General features: G+C 44.9%; 1 protein-coding gene across 7 annotated transcripts in view; it reads right to left on the bottom strand.

Moving 5' to 3' along the window:
- The window catches only part of LARGE1 (LARGE xylosyl- and glucuronyltransferase 1), a 769,194-nt gene that overhangs the window by 264,175 nt on the left and 492,533 nt on the right, over positions 1–12,486 (bottom strand). For all 7 annotated transcript variants that reach the window (XM_063722909.1, XM_063722906.1, XM_009234297.4 and 4 more), the window contains one exon: positions 11,077–11,181. In XM_063722909.1, coding sequence (XP_063578979.1) covers positions 11,077–11,181 — 105 coding nt within the window. The remainder of the gene's footprint in view (positions 1–11,076; positions 11,182–12,486) is intronic.

A 12,486-nucleotide genomic window follows, 5' to 3' on the forward strand; every position in this document is an offset into this window, starting at 1 on the left:
GTGGAGGTTGCAGTGAGCAGAGATTACGCCACTGCACTCCATCCTTGGGTGACAGAGTGAGCCTCTGTTTCAAAAAATAAAAAATTAAATTAAATTAAAAAAAAGAATAAATAAATAAAGGAATGGGAAAATACTAATATCTAACATTTATTGACCCAGACACTGTACCATGCACGTTAAAAACATTATCTCCTTTTCTCCTGAAGGCATCTGTGTGAAATATGAATTCTTTTTATCCTGATAAGAAAAAGTTGTTCATTCCCCACAATAAGGGAGCTAGTAACAGGTGGAGGTGGGACTTGGACCAAAGACTGTTCAACTCCAGAATATAAGCAATACAGTCTCTTAATAGCAAAAATAAAATATGAGCTATAGGATCCCAGGCTAACCAATAAGGCAAGAGGCCAGACATACTGCAGGCCCTCAGTCTGCCTCTTAAAAAACAAGGTAACTATGCCTACATTTACTGAGCATTTACTATGTGCTCAACCTCGTCTCATCACATTAAATGTACTCTATTATCTCACTTACTTTTCACAACAATCCTTTCTATGGTACTTACTATAACCATCCCCAACTCACATATGAGTAAACTGGTGCTCAGAGACTAAGTGACATATAGGAATTCCTGAGGAAACCAGGGTGCCAGGACTGCAGAAGGCAAGATGAGAAGGCATTGTCTGCTTTCTTTCAGTTAGATTTCTGGGGGTAAGCAGGTGGAAGAGGGAGTAGGTTTATTCTCTGTGAATCCAGGAGGCAGACCTGAGGCCAAAGAAGATTCTGGATCAGGATACAAAGTGAATAAGCTTTGGTCGGGTCACTGAATTTGGATAAAGGTTAAGTGGAGAGAAGTAGTCCATGGCAGCACTGCCAAGCAGGCTTTCAGCTGGCCGACTACTCTCTGTGAGCAAGGAGGATTATCTTACTCATTGCTGCCAACCTCAGGAAGGATTTTAAACACAGCACAGCTTTGCATCCAGCCAGCCTGTTGAACATTGACAACACCTCTGACCTATGACTTTCAAAGAGGGCAGTGCCCCTTCCCAGGAGTGTCCAGCACAATGAAAAATGCACCCGCATAGCACGTGGGTCCCACTGGCTGTTGATGTTTATAATTACACATAATTGTTAAGTATCTGTGTTAGTCTGCTCTCATGTTGCTACAGGGAAATACCCAAGACTGGGTAATTTATAAAGAAAAGTCATTTCATTGGCTCATGGTTCTGCAGGCTCTACAAGAAGTATGGTGCTGGCATCCGCTCAGCTTCTGGGGAGGCCTCAGGAAGCTTCCAATCATGGCAGAAGGCAAAGGGGGAGCAGGTACCTCACATGGCCAGAGCAGGAGCAGGAGACAGAGAACGAGCTTGGAAGTGCTACACACTTTTTTTTTTTTTGAGATGGAATCTTGCTCTGTTACCCAGGCTGGAGTGCAATGGCATGATCTCTGCTCACTGCAACCTCCAACTCCTTGGTTCAAGAGATTCTCCTGCCTCAGCCTTCTGAGGAATTGGGATCACAGGTGCATGCCACCACGCCTGGCTAATTTTTTGTATTTTTAGTAGAGATAGGGTTTCACCATGTTGGCCAGGCTGGTCTCGAACTCCTGACCTCATGATCCTCTGCACCCAGCCCTACACACTTTTAAACAACCAGATCTCATGAGAACTCACTCACTATCACGAGAATGGCACCAAGGTGATGGTGCTAAACCATTCATGAGAAATCCACCCCCATGATCCAATCACTTCCCACCAGGCCCCACCTCCAACACTGGGGATTACAATTCAACATGAGATTTGGGTAGGGACACAGATCCAAACCCTATCAATATTTGAGCCTGGAACTAACACTACTTATGGGATATTTTTTAAAATCATTTTTTTTTTGCATGGTTTGAACAGTCACTGAACTTGGAGAACAAGTCAAGCGAAGATGGTACTTCCTGTCATCTGATACTTTACCAAGAGTTGTTCACTACTTTGGAAAAATGTACCACAGATTTGGCAAACCGCACTCATGAAATGCCGAGTGCTGGTAACGTATCAGTACCATTCAGCATTCGTAGGCGTCACAGTGAAGACAGTTCTATCCCAAATACAGGCACAGAAGCATCTGACCACTTTATTAGGTCATTTACTATAGCCAAGCCTGAGCATTACACGTTTAAGTAAATATTATTTTATAATAATTTTATTTTATTTATTCTTTATATTAAAGCCAGGGCACTATATTAATTTTTTTTAAAAAAATTATAATTATGGCTGGGCACAGTGGCTCACACCTGTAATCCCAGCACTTTGGGAGGCTGAGGTGGGCGGATCGCTTGAGGTCAGGAGTATGAGACCAGCCTGGTCAACACGGTGAAAACCCATCTCTATTTAAAAAAATACATAAATTAGCTGGGCATGGTGGTGCGTGCCTGTAATGCCAGCTACTCAGGAGGCTGAGGCGCGGGAATTGCTTGAACTCAGGAGACGAAGGTTGCAGTGAGCAGAGATTGCGCCACTGCGCTCCAGCCTGGGCAACAGAGTGAGATTCTGTCTCAAAAACAAAACAAAAAAAATTACACTTGTAGGCAATATAATATAGATGTAATCCTTGAATTTCATTCCAGGATTATAAAAGAGGCATTCAAAACATTTGTTACAAATATGGGGCAAGGACACTGGGTGAAGGAACAGAAGGCATTTTTAGTATTTTTGTGGATACCCTAAAATGAAGTCTAATAAAATGATGAAAAGAATGGTCCAAAGAAGATAAAACTCACTAGACCAATACAAAATCTGTACTTTAGGCTCAATAAGGCTACTACAGAAGTACAGAAAGGGGAGCATTTGGCTGAAAAGTCATTCGTGGAGCTTTTCAGTTGAACTCAAGTTCAATTTGAGCTAGAAGTGCAATGCGGCAGTGAAAGTACATCATCGGAGGCCTAGGTACTGGTTCTCAAACTTAAGTAACCGTCAGAATCAAGTAGGGAGCATGTTTAAAAGAACAGTCACCCAGCCTCATCTCTAGACATTGAGAGTCACTTTCTCTGGGGGCAGGGCCCTGAAGTTGGCATTTTAAACAGGCATTTTAAGTGATTCAGAACAGTGAGCGGAAGTTTACAGGTGGAGGTGTGAACCTTCAATTGTTTGATAATGGCCACTGCATATCATTCAGGTCAGAGTGTCACTTCCAAAGAGAAAAAGTGGAGCTACCTAAAGGTGGTCAACCAATCAGGATGGGAAAATGGGTAGAAGGCATCTCTCACAGAATTCCTACATATAGACAGAAGGTTTCGGAAGGATGCTCGCTTCAGTTATGCAATGACACACAGCAGAGTGATTAAGAAGGTGCAATGATATGGTACCTGCAATGGACTGAATGTCATATCTCCCCCAAATTCACACATTAAAGTCCTAACCCCATCCAGGCATGGTGGCTCACACCTGTAATCCTAACACTTTGGGAAGCGGAGGTGGGAGGATCGCTTGAGCTCAGGATTCGAGACCAGCCTGAGTAACATAGTGAGACACTGTCTATACAAAAAGTAAGAAAATGAGCCCGGGGTGTGGGTGCACAGCTGTAGTCCAAGCTACTCTGGAGGCCGAGGCGAGAGGATCGCTTGAGTCTGCGAGGTCTGCTTGAGCCTAGGAGGTCGAGGCTGCAGCGAGCTGTGACTGCGCCACTGTACTCCAGCCTGACTGACAGAGCAAGACCCTGTCTCAAAAAATAAAATAAAATACTTTAAAATCCTAATTCCTAATGAGACAGTATTAGAAGGTGGGGCCTTTGGGAAGTAATTAGTGTCATAAAGGTAGAGACTTCATTAATGTGATTAATGACCTTTTAAGAAGAGACACAAGGCTGGGCGCGGTGGCTCAAGCCTGTAATCCCAGAACTTTGAGAGGCTGAGGAGGGTGGATCATGAGGTTAGGAGTTCAAGACCAGCCTGACCAACGTGGTGAAACCCCACCTCTACTAAAAATACAAAAATTAGCCAGGTGTGGTGGCGTGCACCTGTCATCCCAGCTACTCAGGAGGCTGAGGCAGGAGAATCGCTTGAACCCGGGAGGTGGAGCTTGCAGTGAGCTGAGATATTGCCATTGCACTTCAGCCTGGGTGACAGAGCAAGACTCTGTCTCAACAAAACAAAAATAAAAACAAAAACAACAAAAAAGAGGAGACACAGAATATTTCCTTTCCCTGCTCTCTGCCATGTCAGGATACAATGAGAAGGTGTCCATGTGCAAACAAGAAAGTAAGTCCTCACCAGACACTAGAATGGCTGGGTACCTTCATCTTAGACTTCCCAGGCTCCAGAACTGTGAGAAATGTTTGTAGTTAAGCCACCCAGTCTATGGGACATCTGTTACAGCACCTAAGACAGTGTCTACATCCTTGCAGCAGAAAGATGAATGAGAACTTACAGTACAAAACAAAGTAGGGAGTAGACATTTCTATTGAGCATGATGTCAGAAGAACTGTTCTTAGAATAGCACACATCTTTCAATGGAATTATTAACAGACTCCGTCTACAGGCCGTTTGTCCCCAATTTGTTTCCGTAGTTCTAGGATCAAGTAAAACTGGGAAATGCTTCTGGGTGTAATAGCTTTCTTTACTTCCAGACTTTATAAGATCTCTAATATGCACATATGAATCTCCAAAGGGCAGACACAGTATGCAGGCACAATCTCGGCTCACTGCAACCTCCGCCTTCCAGGTTCAAGCAATTCCCCTGCCTCAGCCTCCTGAGTAGCTGGGACTACAGGTGTGTGCCACCATGATTGGCTAATTTATTTATTTGTTTATTTATTTATTTTGTATTTTTAGCAGAGACGGGGTTTCACCATGTTAGCCAGGATGGTCTCGATCTCCTGACCTTGTGATCCACCTGCTTCAGCTTCCTAAAGTGCTGGGATTACAGGTGTGAGCCACCGCGCCTGGCCTCTGTTCACAATTTCTAAACACATATTCACATCCCTTGCAGTGACCTCTGGAATTAGTCTAGAAAACACTAGTCTAGGGGTTATTACTGCAGGTCTGATGATCAATTCTGGATCTCAATCATGGAAGAGGTTCAAGTCATATTAACTTTATTTGCAGATATGCAAACGCTTCTCTATTAGATGATAAACTTTTTCAAGGAAGGTTCTTGGTATCACCCGTTTAAAAAAAAAAAAAGTTTTCTACCCTACCCTTGCCAGTATTATAGGTATTCAGTAGCATGTAATGAATGAATAAATTATATTTAAATATAGCTTCTCTGGATGCAATTATTACAGACAGAAATCACCCAATCACAGTATTCTTTCAGAACACGAAGAGATCTTAGTTCCTGACAGCAGAGACAATTAAGATGCAGAGAAATGAAGGGACTTAGCCAGGGTCCCAGAATGCTGGATGTCAGAGGCGGAGGTAAGTTGAGCCTAGATTGCGTATTTCTATTTATCCCACTAAAGCTATTTAACAGTTCTTTGGCAAATTGTCAAATGTTTTCTCCTTTTGAATCTCTGCCACGGAATTTTCCATGGTATCTGGCTTTACTGCCCATCACCTTCCACGGTTTGCTCCAACCTCAGAGGTGAGCCAGTCCTTGAGCATTCCAATTTTGTTGTCCTACAGAGAAGGATTCCGAGAGAAATTCTTCCTCCCTCCCTAAACAGCCAGGTCTCCATCTGCCTGTCTCTGCCCTAATTTGGGGGCTGAATGAAACACGATACATTTTATTTTTAAATTGTTTTAAAAAGCACATATTCTGGCTAGTGTTACGCCCTTCAACTTGTGGAGGATGCACCTTGCGCTTGAGTCGCCTTTGGGATCTCATGCAAATAAACCTATCTGCAAACATGCCATCTTCTTTCTACCGACCTGCCTTCCCTCACCTCATTCTCCAATACCCTGCTATGTTTAGCCCTCCTTCCCGTTTTCTTTGCTGTTGTTTGTTTTTAAGATATTCATCCATCAGCTTAGGAACTGAAGAGAGCTGAATCTTAATAAGCCTGTCAAAATCCTAGGTGTATTTTTGTTGTTGCTGTTTTCTAAGTCCTGCTCACAGCTGAATCCTGGGTGAATGACAGCTTCTTGCATCTAGGAGATGATGCCTGGGCAGAGTGGCTGGAAACTGACCCGTTTCTGTGCAAGACTGTGAAAGACGCCTGTAATTTCACCCGAACAGTTATGGGCAAGAGCTTTGTGCTAGGATCTGCCTGGTTACCCATCTGAAGCTGCGGTGGCTCAGTAGCTTCTGGAATCAAGTTGAGAACAGCTCTAGTAAGAAGGGAAGGAGATAAATGGGAGATGGTGGAAAGATCTTCTCTAATCTTTTGTGGCCATGTAGGCTTTGTAAAAGCAGACTGGGAAAGAAAAGCAAACAAAGAGAACGGGGGAACCTGACTGGCTCTTGTAAGGTGAAAAGTCTAGTTTATAAGATAATTCAAGGAATTAACAAAGCCCATGCACGCTATGGTGCCTGGTATGATGCCTGGTGGAATGAGTCAGTGAATGAATGTGTAGTGAAGAGGCCATGTTTGATGTCTGCGGTTGAATCTGAATTAGCTGAAAAGAGTTATTCAGTTGCGCTATGGTTAGGAGGATAAATAAAAATCACAACCAACTTCCTAAAGTACTTTGGTTTACCTGGCACACGTGGCTGCACCGCCATAACGGAGCCTCCTAGTGGGTTCTGAGGTCCCCAGTTCATAGATGAGAAGCCCAAGGCTCCCTGAGCTTGGGTAAGCTTTCTAAAAGGCACAGAACTCAAAAGCAACAAAGCCAGGTCTTGAAGGTAGAGCTTCCAACACAAACATCTCATATGCTTTTTCTGGGGATTTTCAAAGTAAAACACAGCGAGGAAGCTGATATTCGAACTAAATAGTAATTTTTTTTTTTTTACTAATGTGATATAAAAAGCTAACCTTTTCAGATAGTAAAGAGATACAGGAAAAACTGCTAGGTAGCTGGATTACACCTGGGGAAAGTAAAATACTTACTCGTTCTTTCTGACCGAAGGGCTTGGGAGACCTTAGCAAACCCCAGTCAATCATATAACCTCCTTTTTCCAGTCAGTAAATCTCATTCCCTGATAGAGCAAGTGGCAGAAAAATGCAAGAGGAGAAAGACTAAGATTTACTAAGTACTTACTTTGTGCCCTGAATCAGGCTAGGCTCATTAAACAAGTTACAACATTAATTGCTAATTATGTTGTAAACAAGTTACAACATTAAACAAGTTACAACATTAATTGCTAATCCTCACATACTAGGTTTGTTATGTCTTTTTTTTTGAGACAGAGTCTCAGTCTGTCACCCAGCTGGAGTGCAGTGGCGTGATCTCGGCTCACTGCAACCTCCGCCTCCTGGGTTAAGCAATTCTCTGCCTCAGCCTCCTGAGTAGCTGGGATTACAGGCACCCACCACCATGTCCAGCTAATTTTTTTGTATTTTTAGTAGAGATGGGGTTTCACCATCTTGGCCAGGCTGGTCTTCAACTCCTGACCTCGTGATCCACCTACCTCGGCCTCCCAAAGTGCTGGGATTACAGGCGTAAGCCACTGAGCCTGGCCTTGTCCTATCTTAAAAAGGGAGAGAACTGCTGGGTGCGGTGGCTCACGCCTGTAATCCCAGCACTTTGGGAGGCCAAGGCGGGTGGATCACGAGGTCAGGAGATCGAGACCATCCTGGCTAACGTGGTGAAACCCCGTCTCTACTTTAAAAAAAAAAAAAAAAAAAATTAGCTGGGTGTAGTGGCGGGCGCCTGTAGTCCCAGCTACTTGGGAGGCTGAGGCAGGAGAATGGCGTGAACCCGGGAGGCGGAGCTTGCAGTGAGCCGAGATTGCGCCACTGCACTCCAGCCTGGGCGACTGAGTGAGACTCCGTCTCAAACAAAAAAAAGGGGGGAGAGAACTGAGGTTCAAGGAGTGAAGTGACTTGGCCAAGTGCATACAAAGACTAAATGACTGTACTGCAGCTCTAACCCAGATGTGCCTGAGTTCCTAACATCAAGCTGAAGGCATAAGACAGGAGGCTCTACTGGAGATATCCTTTTTTGGAGGCTTCAGATGTGCTGGGATTTAGGGTGGCAGGTTCTCTCCAGGGGTGTCCTCAGTTTCCATGAGAATCTACATGTCTGGAGGACTCATTCACTGAGTGGCGCAATCCTTGGTTTTAAAGTGACACATCCCCATCGTGAAAGCCAATGCATTTTGATGTTGCCTAAGTCCTTTCATAATAATCACTTGGTGTCACTGGCTTATTTAAATGGACACATCACTTCAACAGGGCTTTCCCTCTTCTGCTCTGCCCTTTCAGTACTAGCGAGGAGGGAAGTAACTCACTGCCTTGACATATCAAGCGGGAACTGGAGGTGGTTTACGTGCTCCTGTGTCTCCTGATGCTACATTCTATAGCAAATAGGGACAGGTGGGAAGAGACATGCCATTTTGGTCGTAATAAATTCCCTAGTGTGCTACATTCTTCTTTTCCCTGCAAACCCAGATTGATGACCAGCGGCTTTTGTTTTACGCAGGTAACCGTGATCTCAATGCAGCATCCCTGAGGCACTGCAGTATATTTCTATGTGACATTTTCTATTATATATTTCGGAAGACAGAAACAAAATGTATACACCAGGGTTTTCCTGAGACTTCCTTTCTCCACCCAGAAACATGGGTGTCTCCACCTCCATGAAAGCTTGGAGGGAATGTGTCTGAAAATCCAGGCACAAAAGATCAACACGGGGTGACTAGTCGCTTGCCAGAGGAAAGCACGTGGAATCCCCGTCCCCGGCCCACTGTGGGTTCATGGAGGGTCCAGTCTCCAATGCACTGAGAAAACAGCGTCTGAGAGAGCTTCCTGGGACAGAAAACAGAGTGCCATGTTTAATCAGAGCAGGTCCTTAGACATTCTGCCCCAGAAACATCCTAGAGGCTTCCTATAGGGCAGAATCCCAGTCTCCTGCACAGACATAGTCAATCAGACTCTTGAAGGGCAGAGCCCAGGATTCTCCATTGTTGAAAAGTGTTTAATCCTGAAGCCATTAAAGTTCAAGCAAGGCAGGTTGGTAGTTAACACCACAGGCTCCTTGACTTTTCAGGGTTGCAGTCTTCAATGCTCCAATCTTCAGTTTCCTCTGGTATAGAGATAAGCACGGCACCTGCCTCATGGGGTGAGTGTGAGGATCAAAGGAGACTGACAACCATAAAGCACCTAACATGGTGCCTGGCTAATACTCAGCTGATATGTAGAGGCCCTGCCTTACCCATTATTGAAAGAGTGACATACCTCCTGACCTGCTAAGAGAACCACTGCTCTGATGCCCTCAGCTGCCTTTCCCCAATCTGGCCCCTCTCAAAAACTCCTCAGACTTCCCCATCACCCAGCAACTAAAGGATTAATGCCCAACACAGCATGGGAGACTCCAAGGTGGGACTCTGGAGTCTGTGAAGGGCTGGTGGTTGACATTCTTCAATTGCAACCTCTGTTTGCCTGGTAGGCGTTACAGGAAAAAAAAAATTACATAGAGCAAGGCATATCTAATACTCAGGCAAATGTTAGCTAAGGAATGTCCCCGTCTCTTAGGATGGCCGTCAATACAGGGCTCCCTGGCTGCCTGCTACCTCTGGACATTGATGCTGGACTTTCTTTCCTTGTCCTTCTCTAGCTTTGATCCCCACTCTGACCCCATCTGTGAACTCTTATCTCTGGAAGCTTGACTCGTGTCCCTTCTCCTTTGTTCTCTGGGACCCTGTGTTTGCATTTGACTTTTCTGGAGTCTGACCATCAGCTCTCAGAGTTTGGGTCTCTTTTTGGCTGATTCCACTACAGACTGGCCTCAGCCTCCAGGGCAGGCTTTACTTATCACTTTTAGGTGGTACTGTCCCCAGAGCCAGACACCTGTCCCAACCCACTTCATTTGCTGGTCTCAGATGCCAAGTTCCAGCCCTTCTTGGTCTCACTAATCCTACTGTTCCCTGAGTTCCACATTGTAGTCTGACAAAGATCAGGAGTCTGAATCCTTTGAGAATGGGATACCACAGCAGCGGCAATGAGGATGGGATACCACAGCAGCGGCAATGAGGATGGAGGAGGGAGGCAGAAGGATCCAGAAGCATTTCAAAGATAGACACTGATGGGAATTGAGCCTCAGGAGGAAGAGGCTGCTCTAGTTTCATTGCTTATACACTCCATGAGGTCATGGACTGTGTCTGCCGCAGCTAACATAGGGCCTCGTACACAGTAAGCATTCAAGAGACAGCTGGTGAACAAGAAGGGTTGATGGATGAATGAAGGACACCAATAACAGAGAAAGAAACTGAAGAGGAGATGCAAGTTTGGGGCTAGTAACGAGGTAGAATAATGGATTTTATTTTAGACACATGGTTATAGGTCTGTGGTCCTCAAAAGTGCTAATTACCAAATATTTCTGCATTTTCTCCTGCCAGGCACATGTGGTCCTCAAAAGTGCAGATCAGCAAATATTTCTGCCTTTTCTCCTGCCAGACACACGGTAGACTGCACTTGCCCACACCCTTTAAAGGGAGGCATGGCCACACAACATGCTTAGTCAATGAAATATGAAATTATGTCACTTCTAAACAAAAACTTTAAGAGACTTCTGCTACTTTCCCACCACATACATGGAAGTGTGCATGGAGATGAATCCTGAGTACCTACTGTGAACACAGATCCCTGAAGACCTCAAGTGGATGTGGAATGTGATTGGCAAAAATACATATCCATTATTAAGAAACTGAAATGGGGTTGTTACTGAAGAATGGTATCTGGTCCGTATTAACACAGCCAGGGAACCTATGGGTCATACTGATAAAGATATCCAACAGGATCTAGATTAGAGGTGAGGAGAGGGGCTTTCTGGTGAGATGCCACAGACTGCCACAGCCCAGCGGTTACTCTGCCTGTGGCTACAGCACCAAGAAGGAACTGGAATGCCAACTGCTCACATACCATCCACCACTGAATTCAAGCAATCAGATGGCCTCCTCCTGAGCTTTTGCAATCTCCTCTCCTGAGGAAGAAGCACTGGGCCCTCACATCACCTTCTGCAACTCTTCCCATGCCACCCTGAGGATTTACCTGTGTTGTAGCCCCTTCCAAGGGCTGGCCATGGGCGGTGATTTTTCCACAGGTTTCCAAGGTACCAGTCACTCTGGTTCTCCACCAAGCCCAGGACTTGCTGACCTGTGAAGTACAGAGAATACAAACATCTTAAAAGGAGAAGCCAAGCCATCTGGATCAGTGACTATTGAAGACACAATGTAATGGCAAATCATCACAACAACAGTATTCACTTACTGAGAGGTTTTATGAAGTGCCAGCCTCTGACCTAAGAGCTTAACTTGAATTAACATATTTAATTCTCACCATTAGGCAGTCATTTTTATTATTTCCATTTTATAGAGAAGAAATGGAGGCCCAGAACAGTTAACTGATTTGCCCCAGGTCACCTACTGAATCTGATAAAGCCAGAATCCAAAACCATTCATTCATTCATGCATGCATGCATGCATGCATGCATTTCTTTCCTAACTCATGGAGCACATATTAATTGACAGGCATACTATTTCACAAACATTCCCATTCTGGTATTTCCCACTGTACATTAATTTATTCGTTTTCTCGGAATGGACTGGGATTGGTTTCTCACATCAGGGAGGAGGGATCCCCCTTGTTTGCTGAGACGAGAGCCCAAAGAGAAGAGCCACTCTTTGTCCACCTTCTTACAGAGTTTTTGTTCTCACCCTCAGTGCTTCCTCTCAAATATATTTATCTTGTGTCAACAAGCATCATGTCAATACCATATCAATAAAAGAGTGTTGTCTAGATAACAACTGCTCCTCTGTCCCCAGAGCTGGCGTTGATGTTGGCCTCAGTCTCTGCTGCATCTTAGCAACTTAGGCAAGTTAGCCTAGTAGTCAATCTCTTAGGGCGTACATGTCTCTGGGCCTTCACACGTGATCCACCTGGCTCCTTTAGACAACTCCATCACGCAGAAGGCCTTCTCTTGCAATTATTACCAATACCACTTCACAGCCTAGGAAACAGGCTCACAAAGGACCAGTGACTTGGACAGCTAAAGATGGAGCTAGGATAGACATCTACATTTGTTTGAAACACAGATTCCTCCCACTGTCTCAATGCATTACTGCTTATCCTTACAAAAACAAATATTTTAGGCAGGAATTATCAATCGATGTTTTGTAGAAAGGGAAATTGAGCGCTGGGCGTGGTGGCTCACACCTGTAATCCCAGCACTTTGGGAGGCTGGGATGGGCGGATCACGAGGTGAGGAGATCGAGACCATCCTGGCTAACACGGTGAAACCCCATCTCTACTAAAAATACAAAAAATTAGCCGGGCATGGCGGCGGACGCCTGTAGTCACAGCTACTCAGGAGGCTGAGGCAGGAGAATGGCATGAACCCGGAAGGTGGAGCTTGCAGTGAGCCGAGATCGCGCCACTGCACTCCAATCTGGGTGAGAGAGC

Source organism: Pongo abelii, chromosome 23 (genome assembly GCF_028885655.2).
Source record: "Pongo abelii isolate AG06213 chromosome 23, NHGRI_mPonAbe1-v2.0_pri, whole genome shotgun sequence".
NCBI classification, from domain to species: Eukaryota; Metazoa; Chordata; class Mammalia; order Primates; family Hominidae; genus Pongo; species Pongo abelii.